This window comes from Phocoena phocoena, chromosome 3, assembly GCF_963924675.1.
Source record: "Phocoena phocoena chromosome 3, mPhoPho1.1, whole genome shotgun sequence".
Taxonomy (NCBI): domain Eukaryota; kingdom Metazoa; phylum Chordata; class Mammalia; order Artiodactyla; family Phocoenidae; genus Phocoena; species Phocoena phocoena.
Window position 1 is genome coordinate 56,092,935 of NC_089221.1, and position 14,932 is coordinate 56,107,866.

A 14,932-nucleotide genomic window follows, 5' to 3' on the forward strand; every position below is an offset into this window, starting at 1 on the left:
AGGGCTTCAGGATTAACAGTGCAACTTAAAAAAGTCTTAACAAGCTCTTTCATCCATTACAATATAAAGCTTTTCAGGTTTTTTGTTTTTTTAGTTTAAATTTTCAGTATTTTTCATTTTTCAACATTGTATCTTGAAAAGAGAATTGATACAGAGGAGTCTAAAATTAATATTACCAACAGGTTATCTCTGAGAGTCAGCCTCTAAAGGTAGATACGTATGTGCATTCCTCTCCCCACTTAGCATTCCATGGAACTAGAAGAACCTGTAGAAGAGAGTCGTGATTGTTATTTTCCTAACAGCCTTTTGTGGAGTAAGTCCCTGGCACGGGTCAGGTCAATAATTCTCTTCCAGATCAGCGTGTTTCCTAAAGTGAAATCTTACATCTATTTTTCGTACAAGGCTTACTAATGAGCTCCTCTTACATCAGAGCCTCAAAGCTGTTCGTGTGCATTAGGGGAGCTGGGCTGGTGCTGGGTTGAGTGCAGGAAGCTGGGGATCTGCCCAGTGCTGGGCAGGTGGCTGGTTGAGTGAATGCGGCCCACGTGTTGCTGCCCTCTGTGGTCTCGGTGCTCTGACAAAGTCTGGTAATGCTCGCGGACAGATGATTCCTGTTTTGTTAGGGTGCCTGAAGTGGCTCAGGAGCTGCCAGTGACTTCACCTGTGGAGGACTTCCGGCAGTCTCATTACAGCAACAGTGGTAACTTGGAGACGCTTTCAAAAAGGGCTCCCTCGAAGGGCAAGGCAGGAAAGTCGAGGAGATCAGAGCAAGACCACTATGAAACAGACTACACGACGGGCGGCGAGTCCTGTGATGAGCTGGAGGAGGACTGGATCAGGTACTGGGGCGCCTCTTGCTGGAACCCCTTGCGCATCTGATGGTTGTACAACCAGGTTTTGGTGGTGTTGCCTCCTCAACTGGGGTGGGTGGTACAACTTCGTTCTTTGCCAACCAGGGCTGGAGACAGTTTCTTGATATTTTTTTTTCCCTTAGTACAATTTTTTTTTTTTTCCTGGTATGCGGGCCTCTCACTGTTGTGGCCTCTCCTGTTGCGGAGCACAGGCTCCGGACGCGCAGGCTCAGCGGCCATGGCTCACGGGCCCAGCCGCTCCGCGGCATGTGGGATCTTCCCGGACCGGGGTACGAACCCGTGTCCCCTGCATCGACAGGCGGACTCTCAACCACTGTGCTGCCAGGGAAGCCCCCTTAGTACTCTTTTGTAATAAAGATTGACCTGGAGGGAATGTGTTTGGCTAAAAAGCACTTTGGCTTGAAAACATGTCAACACTTTCAGCGCACCTCCACAAAATGACTGATAAACTTCGCCAGTGCTGTATGCTTTTACCAATAGTCACCCAAGCAAGGTTTTTCAAGTAAATGAAATACAAGTATAGAGGAACTTTGTTTTACTAATTATAAAATTCTGGACCAGTGCTATGGCTTTCCTTTGGCATTTACTTTTAAGTTAAGCTTTCACGATGAGACCAAGAGAGTCTTTTAAAAGTTTAATCCAGAGGACTTTGGGAAACAGTTTTGTAAACAGTGGAGTTAACAATTTAGTGTCGTGGTTAAGTTACTTTGTGTGTCAGTGGTTTTGTTATAGTCCATCATTGCCAGCTGTACTCGTGTATGACCTATAGCCTTTTTTTGCCCAAGTATTCTGAGGAATGGGACACAAATCAGAAACATTTGCTGTGTGACTTGTGGTTAATCAAAACATTGCTTCTCAAGGTATTAGGAGGGATGGATGGGGCAAGTATAGCTAGAAGTCCCATACTCACTGGTGGCTCTCATATTTCATCTCCCCCTTACCCCTCAAGAGTTTTGGCCTAGTTCAGTCATCTGTCTATAAAATATTTGCCTGTCTTGTATCATGCAAGATTTAAGTGAAAACTTTTAGAAATTCTGAATTCTTGTTTCCCTTTTGAGCAAATCATTTAATTTCTCCTGTCTGTAAAATGAAGATATTTAGACTGTCTTAGATATGACATTTAAAATTCCATATTGCTGTGAAGTTCCTTAGTCCCATGAAACAATTCATAGTATTTCCTCAGTGGATTATGGGTGGTTAATAGCATCACTGTCATATGTAAAGAATAGCTGGCATATTGAGAGATTACAAGTGGTACAGAATTTCAGGTTTTTTTTCATAGTTTACCACATTGCCAGATTATTTTTACAATGAGCATGCATTTTCATACATGTACCTTTTAATGTCTACTTTTACAATCAAAGTGATTTCCATTAAGGAAAAACAAGACACCCACCCCCCGCCTCAACAAAAACAATGCTCAAAACAGTCTGAAAACTGTAGGTGGTAGCAGAAAACAGCCAGCTGCCAGTTAGCTGCTCTGCCACTGAAGTGATGAAAATATCCTTTGTGTTCCACAATTCCAGTTTTAACACTTTTAACGTTAAGTATCCATTCTCATGTGGTGTTGTGTATTCAGAATAAATGAGTTCCTAAGACCACCCTGAAATTCATAAATGATTTTCAACTTATTTCTAAAAATCAGTAGGCATAGTTTTTTTTTTTTTTAAAAAAAAAAACATGAGCAGCAACATAAAAAGCATAATCATTCTTAAAAGAACTCATTTGCATCCCACCTTTCTCTACCCATAAGCAACAAAAACAAAACCAAGGGCTTCCCTGGTGGCACAGTGGTTGAGAGTCCGCCTGCCGATGCAGGGGACACGGGTTTGTGCCCCGGTCCGGGAAGATCCCACATGTCAGGGTGGCTGGGCCCGTGAGCCATGGCCACTGAGCCTGCGCGTCTGGAGCCTGTACTCCGCAACGGGAGAGGCCCGCGTACCGCAAAGAAAAAGAAAAAAAATAAAACCAAGAGAATGTCATTCTCCACATCCCACCAGCTTATCATCTTTGAGGAAGAAGCACTGGATCTTAGGTCTGCTAAGGATACATAAGTAATCATTTTCTCACTGAATTTTTAGGGAATATCCACCTATCACTTCAGATCAACAAAGACAACTCTACAAGAGGAATTTTGACACTGGCCTGCAGGAATACAAGAGCTTACAAGCAGAACTTGATGAGATCAATAAAGAACTCTCTCGTCTGGATAAAGAACTGGATGACTATAGAGAAGAAAGTGAAGAGTATATGGTAAATTGAAATCTGATAATTATATATTACATAGAATTTTATTCTAATCTATGGAGCTACATTATCCTTTATACTAATATTGATACAGGTTTTGCTAGTAGTTATCAAACTAATTTCATTGAAGAGTAATTGAAATCAAGTCTTAGATTAAAGTCTTTCCAAATTGAAAAGTGTACTAACGTAGTTAAGAATTACAAAGCAATGGTCTGTGTACATATTGGTTTGGCCAAAAAGTTCGTTTGGGTTCGTCCATAATACATCCCTTCCTTCTTAAAAGAAAATCGCTACATTAGTTTTTCTATTTATAAACAAAGTTCGCTCCTTCTGTAAAAATTTCAAATAATACAGAACTACATACAAAAAAATAAATTGCCTTAAATTTTGTCACCAAAATATTAGTTGTTAAAATGTCCCCTCTGTGCAGAAGTGCACCTAGACACAATCTTTGATAAAGAATCATAGATTTTACTTATATCCTTCCTGCTTTTTTACTCAATAATAATTTATGGCTCTTTTTTTTTTTTTTCCTTGATCACCTGGCTGGAGTAGTGTTTGTCCATGTAAAGTTACTCATTACTTTTTTTTGTTTGTTTTGTTTTGTTTTTGTGGTTTTTTTTGCGAAGCCTACTCATTACTTTTTAACCCCCATCTCCATATTGTGCTCTTCAGAAGGAAGTCACTATGCATAGATCACACTTAAGGACTGGGGAATTATGCTCCAGCAGTATACCTACACAAATTATTTGAAATTTGTCTGCATGGGAAATTTGTCACTTCCTCCCATTTATTTAATCATTTATGTCAGTATAGACTCATGGATATTTGTTTTATACTTTGGGTTATAATCCAACACTACTTAGTTTTGTTGCTTGAATTGTTTTAGTTAGGACCATTGGGAACTCTTTCGGTTGCCTCCTGTGTTTCTTTGAGATATCCCCATCATTGTGAAGGTTTTTCTTTTAAATACTTACTGGCACTGCTTATATCTTCCTTTTTTATTTGATGATAATTTATGGTTATCATTTCATGTCAATAATAAAGATCTACTTACTGAGAAAATATTTTTATGTGTTAAAAAAATAACTCCACAATTTTCAATTTTGTGGTTGTACCATAATTTACTTGAGTGATCCTCTATGAATAGACATTTAGGAATGTCTCCCCACTGCCACACATACACTCTGCCCCTACTAGTAATACACTGGTGAACCTCTCCATCCTTACACACTTACCCACTTATCTGCTAGAACGAATTCCAGAATGTGAAATTGCTGAGTCAGAGGTTAGTACATTTAAACTTTTGTTGCAAAAGTGCCCTCCAGAAAGATTATATCAACTGTATTCCTGCTAGTAACGCTCTAGAGGCTCCTCTGACCCACATTCCACTTCTGAAAAATTACTGACTTGTGTCTTAGATACCAGTATTTAAACTTTTTTATCACATCATGTATTTATTGGAACTTCATAGTCCTTTTATGAAATACTGTTTGCTTTTTTTTTTTTTTTTTGCGGTACGCGGGCCTCTCACTGCTGTGGCCTCTCCCGTTGAGGAGCACAGACTCCGGACGCACAGGCTCAGCGGCCACGACTCACGGGCCCAGCCGCTCGGCGCCATGTGGGATCCTCCTGGACCGGGGCACGAACCCATGTCCCCTGCATCGGCAGGTGGACTCTCAACCACTGGGCCACCAGGAAAGCCCCCCCTTTGCCATTTTTAATTGGGGTGATCTGCTTTCCAGTTTCGAAGTATTTGCTTCGTATATAGTTTATTTATTGTTTTCTTTTATGGCTTTTCTGTGGTATCGTAAACCTTTCTTAAGGCAGTCAATGCTTATTCATTGTTACTGTGTCCTTGATGTGGAAGTGCTGAGGTTACAAAGACAAATCATGTTTCCACCCTCAAAGAGCTCATATTCAAAGAGAGAAACTGACACCTAAACAACTTTGACAATGGGACTAATGCCATATTTACATTATGTATAGAAAGTACTGCAACTAACTTCTCTGAGAAGGAATAAAGTCTGCTGAAGTCCTGGGGAGTTTAGGGGAGGCTTCACTGAGAGGTAACCAGTACACATTCTCCAGACAGTAGGGGAGGTACATGAGTACAGCTATAAGGGGAACATGACGGAAATCTGGAAGCATTAATGTGCTTAATTTTTTAAAGAATTGCAAATGGTGGACACTGAGACTGGAAAGGTAGGAGACTAGATTAGTAGAGAATTTAATGGAGTGCTCAGACCAGTTTTATAATGGGATATAACCTGCTCAGAGACGTGCTTTATGAAAAAGTTCTCTGGGGTCTACATGCCACGTGGATTGGCATGGGGAGAGATGAGAGGCAGCAGCACAGATAGTTACCTGTCTGTGTGAATGGAATGTGAGAAGTATTTTAATGTCATAAATTTCCTGTCACTGGACTCCTCAGGCCCTCCTACTGACCATAATAGTTTTGAGAACTTTAAGACTTCGTTATTTTAATTCCCTATATTTTTGTCATAAGATGACATTTTTAGCTTCAAAATGTAACATCAGGAGTGTTATTTTTGAAAGAGAAAATGCCCCACTAAACATATTCCTTTGTTTCTCTTTAATAGGCTGCTGCTGATGAATACAACAGACTGAAACAAGTTAAGGGAGTAAGTATCCCAGGTTGTAAGATTCTTTTAGGAAGCACTTATCTATTATGTGCTTTTCATTTAACCTTTAGAATGACTCTGAATACCTTGTCACACATGCACTGATTATAGACAAAAGGCCCTATAATTGCAAGATGAAAACTGTAAGAAGTTGGAACCTTAATTTCAGTTGTTTGCAACTACAACCAGCACTGATGCAAAAAAAAAAAAAAAAAAATTTGTGTTTTTAGTTTGAAGTATACATACAGAAAAATACACAGATCATAAGTATACAACTTGGTAAATTTTCACAGAGCAACCACACATCTTTGTACCTGGCATCCCGATAAAGAAATACATTTCGTAGTACCCCTTGTATGCTCATCCAATTTTTACACTCACCCCAGAGGTAACCACCATCCTAAGTTCTAACATCATGTATAAGTATTGCGTATTTTGAACTTTATATAAATGGAATCATACAGTATGTAATTTGTGTGTGATTTCTTTTGCTCAGTATTGTTTGTGAGAATCATTCAGATGGTGGCATGAAGCAGTGGTTCATTTTTAAGTGTGTATGTACACAGGCACACATTTGCTAGGTATATACATAGTCATGAAATTGCAAGGTCATTGAGCAAGTGGGGATCCTGCCTTGGGTAGGGACTGTCAACAGCATCCCTGGTTTGTGCCACTTTACATTCCTAACAAGCAGTGTAGATTCCTGTTGCTTCATATCCTTGCCAACACTTGGCATCATCAGTCTTCTTTTTTTTTTTCTCCTTTGGCCACACAGCGTGGCTTGTGGGATCTTAGTTCCCCAGCAAGGGATCGAACCTGGGCCCTCAGCAATAAAAGCACAGAGTCCCAACCACCCACTGGACTGCCAGGGAATTTTCCCAGCATCATCAGTCTTTATTGCCTTAAAACATTTTTGGTTTTTAAAAGACTTTATATTAATTTTTAAAATTCCAGAATCATTAATTTTTTTGGGCTGTGCTGCGTAGCTTGTGGGATCTTAGTTCCCAGACCAGGGATCAAACCCGGGCCCATGGCAGTGAAAGTGCCGAGTCTTTTTTTTTTTTTTAACATCTTTATTGGGGTATAATTGCTTTACAATGGTGTGTTAATTTCTGCTTTATAACAAAGGAAAGTGCTGAGTCTTAACCACTGGACCACCAGGGAATTCCCAGAACGTCATGAATTTAAATTCAAGAGTTTAAAAACGTACATAGTACAATTTCCTGTCTCACTCCCTATTTACCCCGTTTCTTTATTCTAAGTAACCCCATATCACCAGTTTCTTGTTTTACTGATTTTTACGTTTTTTCTAAATCATGTTTTAACAAAAAAAGGCCGATAAATTTTCTTGGTCACTTTACAAATCATTAGAAATGAGTGTATCCTTTGTAAAACTCAGGTTAGAAGATATGATTGAGAAAAGAGAATCAGCTGCTCATGTGGTTAGAGATAACTGCCAGGTGCCTTATGCACGTTACTTCATTAAACACTCCCTGCAATTCTATATGACTAATGCTCCCTTTTCGTTGTTCACCTCTGCCTTCCCAGCAGCTAAAACATAACTCGTTTTTAGTTTGTTAAATTTACGCGATTCTTTTTTCTTTCCTCCTTTTTTAGTCTGCAGATTACAAAAGTAAGAGGAATTATTGCAAGCAGTTGAAGAGCAAATTGTCACACATTAAGAAGATGGTTGGAGATTATGATCGACGGAAAACATAGACAGCAGATGCCACATTGTTAGGTTAAGAAGTATCTGACTGACATCTCTGCAATGTTATCAGGAGTCAAAATGACTTTGGACTCTAACCTGGGAGGCCAAATCTTTGTGATCATTACAGAGTTTTGGTAGTTTTAATATCATCAGTATTGAATGATATCATCAGTATATCATCATCATTTTATAAATAGCTTTTGATAATCGACTGGGCTGAACACTCCAAGTAAGGACTTTATGCTTTAAACATTGGTTCTTGTATTAAGAACTTTTGTTTGAGGTTTTTAAAGCTTTAAGGAAGGTCCTGGAGTACACTGTGCTGTGAACTTTCACACCCTAGGCAATCAGGTGTTAATACCTAAGTATGCTCATTGGGTCTTGTAGGGGATAGTTTAATTCTCCCAGAATTCTCCCTTCAGATAACTGTTACTTATAATCATTTATTTTCAAATAAGGAAACTGGGGCCCTGCAATAAAGTCTCTGAAGTGAAACTACTTGTTGCCTAGCTTGCAGTTTTGGTTAAGTCTGTTTTATGACTCCATTGATAAAGTCCCTGGCCTTTTCCTATTTTAACTACTACGGATACTGAGTCCTACCAGCCTCCATATTGATTTTTTTCTGTGTATAAATGCTTAAGAGCTTTTTATTTCATGTTATCCTGGTAATAAAGATCATGTAAAAGTAACAAATGTGTGAAATTTGAAGATTGTAAATATATGTTTACCTTTTAAAAATCAAAGTTTAAACCTACTGGTTAGAATTTTGTTGCGTATTTTTAAATGCTTTTTGTCTTTTATGGTTTACATGCTTTTTTTAAACCAACTAGCCTTTTCCATTATATCAAAGTATCCAGTTACAATTCAATTGTGACTTGAATTGTATCTTACGGGAATATTCAAGTTTTGTATATATTTTATAATTATTAAAACTGGTGTTTTCTTTCCATAATGTACCTTTTTGATGTCATTAGTGCTGTTAATACTAAGCTATGGAAAACTACACTCAGAAGTTGTATCTGTTACTGTTTTAAACGGTTTTGGGTGCTGTGCTGGCTGGTAGCTTCCTAAATCCTTTGGCTAACAGAAGGCTGATTTGTCTGGAAATGGAATCCAATATCATAAAACACCAAATTATTTCAAATGGTGCCCTTAAATCTCAGCTTTTTTTTTAATTCAGTTTTTTTCTGGTAAAGTAAAATTCGCTGATAATACTGGATATATAGCTAACCAAGTTGATTGTGATTATCCCCTCAGTTTGGAACTCTCATTTAAGTATATTGTTTTTAATATATAAGTCTGAATCATTTTCCAGAGATAAAAATAAGGTTTCCATTATAACGCTGATACAGTTCTTCAAGTTGAAGAAATTCTTAATTTTCTATGTGCTGTTCATACTACAAAAGGTAATAAATAGTTTATGTTTTTCATGTCTTTTGGATTCATACCAAGTGGTAAGGACTCTCTTGAGCAACTTAATTGATTTTTATATGTCTTAAAATTTAAACTGAAGTCAGCACACTTAGTTTATGAAGGCAAGTTTGCCAGTGTTGTGACTGAACAAGGCCATTCAGCTAAATGCAGAAAGTCAAATAGCATGAGTTTGTGCTGTAAAATTGTGCCATAAAATTGAACTTTGAAAGTTAAAAAAAATAATTTTTCAAATGTACTTACATACATTTGATCTCTGAGCCAGGATCAGGGTGGTTCTTTTGGTGGTGGGGGGTGGCTTTTTTTTTTTTTTTTGTCTGTGCCATGCGGCTTGTGGGATCTTAGTTTCCTGACCAGGGATCGAACCCGTGCCCCCTGCAGTGGAAGCGTGGAGTCCTAGCCACTGGACTGCCAGGGAATTCCCCTGGGGGGTTGGCATTAACCTTCGGGACATAACTTTGAAAAACCACTCAGGCAGTTTTCTAGTCTGGAAAATAGAGATTTAGATTAGATTTAAGAGGTCTCTTCCATCTCTGACCTCCTGTGGTTGTGTTTGCATTCTGCGATTAACCATTGTTCCAAAGATTTTGTTGAAAAAGCATGTGGTTCGGGATTTCCGTGGTGGTGCAGTGGTTAAGAATCCACCTGCCAGTGCAGGGGGCACGGATTTGATCCCTGGTCCAGGAAGATACCACATGCCGCGGAGCAACTAAGCCTGTGTGCCACAACTACTGAGCCTGCGCTCTACAGTCCATGAGCCACAACTACTGAGGCCAAGTGCCACAACTACTGAAGCCCATGCACCTAGAGCCTGTGCTCCGTGACAAGAGAAGCCACTGCAATGAGAAACCCATGCACTGCAAAGAAGAGTAGCCCCTGCTCGCTGCAACTAGAGAAAGCCTGCATGCAGCAACGAAGACGCAGTGCAGCCAAATAAATTAATAAATTAAATAAATAAAATAAATATGGCCAGTTATACCTACTTTCCAAAGCCAAATGGTGAAAACAAGCTTTTAAAAGCAAACTGGGTTTTAAAAGTACATGTATCATCCCAATCCCATGTTTGGTGTGTGCTGGGTACAGCTTTATGGTGTAAATTCTTTTTAGTTTTAGGCAGATAATTCCCTTATGTTTGGCATTGTGATAACTCATAGATAATGAACAAATGCTTGAACAGATAGTATAGAGTTTACATATCAAGTTAAAGATTATCAGATACTCTTATAAGCAATTCTGGAGGGTTTTAACGAGGCTTGAATGATTGAGGTTCCATCTAAAGGTATTGCAATAGGCAAGCTCATCTCTCCCAGTTTGAGAAGTTGTACACTTTGAATTTCGGCTTGATTCCACTGGCTGAGCTGTTTGTGAATTTCCTAACTCTCTGGAATGTGTCCAGCCACCCATGGGCAGAGAACAGATTGTTCCATTCTTCATAGTTGTTGCTTAGTTTTACAAATTGAAACGTTTGACTAGGTTATATCATTTCTTTATTCTACCACTTCGTAAGCAATTAAAATATTGTGTCGGTCATAATAATGGCAAAAGATCACCATGGATTTATGCATTTTTGTTTTGTTTTGCCTTAGTACCATTCCTACTTGACTCAAGATCTGAGACAGATATATTCAGAGGAGAGTAAACTTTACAGTTGGGAAAAGCTTGAATGATTCAGCCTCCAGTCCACAGATATGCTTTAATTTAAATTCATTGGGGAGTCCTCTGTCCTTTTCCTGTTTTTCCACAAAGTCTTCCCAGACAGGTGGATAGTAAACATAAATGAGAAACTTGGGCCTTGGGGTTGTAGCTGTTTGTTCTATAGGTGTGAGTCCTGTCTTGGAACAGAATGGCTAATCAGAACAGAAGGAAAGAAAAGTGGGGGGGTTTCTGGAAGGAAGGGAGGGAGGAAGAGGCGATACTAGGAAGGAAGTAAAAGGAAAAAGGGTGGAGTTTGTGTGTGAGTCCTGTAAAGGAGTCAAAGATGTAGGGGAGGCAAAGATGGAAGCCAACTGGCACTGGGAATCAGCAATGCTAATTTCCCCTCCTCACCTTGCAAAGACAACATCAGAACTAAACAGTGAGACCTTGTCTTCTGGGGAGAAATAAAAGGACCTGGTTATGGAGTTGCGAAGATGTGATGTGCAAGCCCTGTAGGGTAGGTGGAAATAATCCCATCTTATAGATCAGACTTGGGATGTGACTTGCTTCAGGTCACCCAGCTAGTGTGGCAGAGCCTGATTTTTAATCCAGGTCTGTTCTTTCCACTACTGTGCAGGATGGCTTCTGTTTATGTTTTTGAGGGGGAAGAATACATGGAAAGATTTTAGTACCAACAAAACAATATAGGCAACAGAGGGGAAGCGTGCGGTGATGGGGAACCAAAGAGGTTCCAGCAGTTCCTTTCTCCTTTTCCTGGGCATAATCCTTTTCTGAGGCTCTGGGGTGCCTTGCCTCTCCATTTCTCAGGTATGGGAAATGCTAGTAATTCTGTGTGTATTAGCAGATATCTCAAAACAACTTGTTCAAAATTGAACTGATCTTACCAACCTCCCACCCTCTCAGTAATTGCAACTCCAGCCTCTCAGCTGCTCAGCAACAAACTTTGGAGTCATTGATTTTTTTTTTCATAACAAACATCCAGTCTATTGACAAGATTGAGAATCCAGCCGTTTTTCACTAGCTGCACTGCCATACTATGCTAGTCCAAGCCATCATCATCCCTTCAAAGTTCTGACAGTGCTTTGAGACCCGCACTTCTGATTTCAGTTGCCACCACTCACCCCCTGCTTGCCCATACCGTCGCTCAAACACACCAATGTGCTTCCACCCCAGGGGCCTTTGTACTTGCAGCTCCCTTTCCCTGGAGAAATCTTTCCCTAAGTATCAGCACGGTTAACTCCCTCCCTCATTCTGGTCATGGTTCGACTGTCTTCTTGGCATGCGGGATCTTATTTCCCCCACCAGGGGTCGAACCTGTGAACCCTGCAGTGAAAGTCTTAACCACCGGACCACCAGGGAAGTCCCCTGACCACCTATTTTAAACCATACACTTTCCCCCTTCCATGCTTAATTTTTCTCTATGGCACAATCACCATTTGATACAGTATGTTTTTCTTCATAACTGTCATGAGGGCAAGGATTTTTGTCAGTTTTTCATTTCTATTTCCTCAGTGCTTAGAACTGTACCAGGCCCCAAATAGGTGCTCAATAAATATTTGTGTCATTTAGCAGGAGCAGCAGAGCAGTCCGGGAAAACCGCTGCACAGCAAGCTGGCTCAGCTGAGGCTGCTGATGTGGTCAGAGTCCTTCATGCTAACCTTTTGTAAATAATAAAATCAAGTCTCAGATGCCGGATGGACGGCTACCAGGCCTCCAACTTTCCAAGAGCGAATGCCCACCACTCTTCCCGCCTCCTTGCGAAGAGCTGGAAGGAAGCAGGACGTCCCTCCCCGCGAAGTCAACAAGGTTGCTCCGGCCTGCGAGCGCCGCGCTCCGGCCACAACCGCTCCCAGCAGCCGGAACGTTTGCGCGTCGCCCCCGTGCGCGGCGGAAGGACTTCGGCGGCGCCCTTAGAGCAAATTGTGCAGAGCTTCCGGCAGAGCGGCCCTCAGCAGGACAGGTGAGGCCGCGGTAAAGGTTTGCCCGGAGCCGAGGCGTGGATCCGAGGCCTGGGAAGTGTGGCAGCGGGAGGGGCTGCGCGGCTGGAAGCGGGGATTGAATGGCCCAGAACCGCCTCGCAGGGAATGAGGATGTGTGGGAGGGGGAGGAGGGCAAATTCCGTCTAGGGAGTTGCATAGAAGCATCTGGGGCAGCAGTGTGGAGAGTAGCTCTCCTGCTCTAAGGCAGGGCACGAGTTTGGGGACTTGTGGTCCTGGGTTCTAGCTCGTCACCAGCCTCCAGCTGTGTGGCCTCAATAGAGTTACCAGCCTCTGACCCTTGAGTTCCACACCTGAAAAGCAGGACAGTTATCACCCTTGCCTGTCGCACAGCGCTTGGCAGGGTTAGGTGTGAGGGAAAGCTTCATAAATTGCGATGTGTGGTGCAGATCTCATTTGTTCACGTGTAGCTTTCTGAGCTCATATGAAGGAATCATACCACCAGCCTTCCCCAGGGGGAAGTGGCTTTCCTGGGGTTGGATTCCCAGCGATATTTGTAAGAAGATGGAATATTGGGCAGTCATAGGCAGTTGGAGATGCTGACCTAAGAGGTTACCAAGTACATTTTCCTCCAGGCTGCATAAATCCCTTCTCTATTAACTGCATGCCTTGTAAACATCCAGCTTCCCTTTGAACATCTGCAGTTATGGGGATCTTAATATCTCTGTCCTATCCCTGTAATTTCCCATTGCAGACAGTTCAAATTAAGAAGTCCTTGTATACAGTGAGCCAGAGGTGGTCCTGCTTGCAGCTTCTTTTCATATAGTTCTCACTTTGTTTCTGAACTTTCAGAGAATTAAAAGTAATAAAATAAAAATAAAATACAGTTTAAATATTGATGTGATGGATGGCAGTAGCCACCTCTTTAAGAATTTAAGCTTTTGATTTTTGACATGCATGATAAATACAAAAACACCTCCATGGAAAATCAAAATGTTCAATTTAGTCACTGTATGCTGTGTTACTACACTCATCATTAAACCTACAAGGCACCAACATGGTGTGTTGAAATAGCACTGATGTCAGAATTAATGCACTTCTTGTTACTTCAGGATACTAAAGTGGATCACCTGATCTCCTGAAACAAATGAATCTCTTCCAGCGCCAGGGAGTGGCTTGTTAATTCAGTGAGAGACACACAGAACTTTAGCAAATAATATCTGATTGTAGCAGGTGCCAGAGAAAGCGGTGATGCTATAAAAGCAGTCTTAAACTTGTCAATAGGTTTTAATTCCAGAAGTCCATTTATAAAAATCGATATATATTTAGATTTTTAAGTATATTTTTCTATAGGAAAAATGAAATAAATGAGGTTGAGGTCTTGGTTATTGTCCTCATCACAAAAATTAATCTTTGCCCCTGCCAATGATGGGATTTGTTTTGTCCTTAATGTCTTGGCACTTAGGATTCCTTTGATCTTTCATCTATGGTAGAAGGAAGTTGAAAGTGAGAATGTAGAATGGGGAGGGAGATTCCATTGGGGAGGGTGGAGGTGTGGATGTGGTGGGGGTGTTTATTACTTGGTTATGGTTAATAAAGTACTCCCAACACCAGTTTTATTCCTGATTATTATTTTTTCAAATCCTATGATCTTTTTTTCTAAAATAACATGTGAAATCCAGACAAAACAAAACGCAAATGTTTTAAATTTTTAACTTTGAAATAATTTTAGATTTACAGAAAAGTTGCAAAAAAAGAAAAGTACAGAGTTTCCATATAACCTCCCTCTTGAGACAGCCTGAGCTAATGTATAAAGTTTCTTTCCAAATGCTTACTTAAATTATTTAAATAATAATGAAATTATTAAATAATTAAATAAAATTTAAAATAAATTAGTTGAGATCAAAATCAAGGTGGGGTATCCCTGATTATTAAAGAAATTACATGTTCATATTGAAAATATGAAAATACAGAAAAGAATAAAGAAGCAAAAAACCAATCATCCTTAATCGTAACATCCATCAAAACCATTTGTCCTATTTATTGAATTACTAAATATTTCCTTTTTCTTTCAATAGTTGGGGTTATAGTGTAGGTTTAATATTGTATTTTTTAAAAAATTATGAGCCATAAGCATTTATCATTTATGAATAATAATAAATTTCATTTAAAAACTTGATTATGAGAAAATTCACACAAAGGTAGAAAGATAGTACAGTGAATCACCATGTATTCAGCACTCAGCTATAATAAGCAGCAGTTGTGGCTCGTGTTTCATCTACACCTGTACCCACTTCTCATAATTCTATGGTTCTGTCCTATGACACATCTTTAATACATTTTTTTTTTTAATTGTAAAGAGATGCTTATTTGTGGTGGTGCCAAATTTGTGCATAATTATTCGTATTCTTTCTTGGGGATGGGAAAAGAGTT

At 40.0% G+C, this 14,932-nt stretch overlaps 1 protein-coding gene across 2 annotated transcripts in view; it reads left to right on the plus strand.

The window, feature by feature from the left end:
• Positions 1-7,972, plus strand: part of OCLN (occludin) — a 45,191-nt gene extending 37,219 nt beyond the window's left edge. The window contains exons 6-9 of one of the 2 annotated variants that reach the window (XM_065873307.1): positions 624-839; positions 2,954-3,125; positions 5,723-5,764; positions 7,382-7,972. In XM_065873307.1, the coding sequence (XP_065729379.1) occupies positions 624-839; positions 2,954-3,125; positions 5,723-5,764; positions 7,382-7,483 (532 nt within the window). In that variant the 3' untranslated portion in view covers positions 7,484-7,972. The remainder of the gene's footprint in view (positions 1-623; positions 840-2,953; positions 3,126-5,722; positions 5,765-7,381) is intronic. The other variant, XM_065873308.1, reaches the window with a different exon arrangement.
• The last annotated feature ends 6,960 nt before the right edge of the window (positions 7,973-14,932 follow it).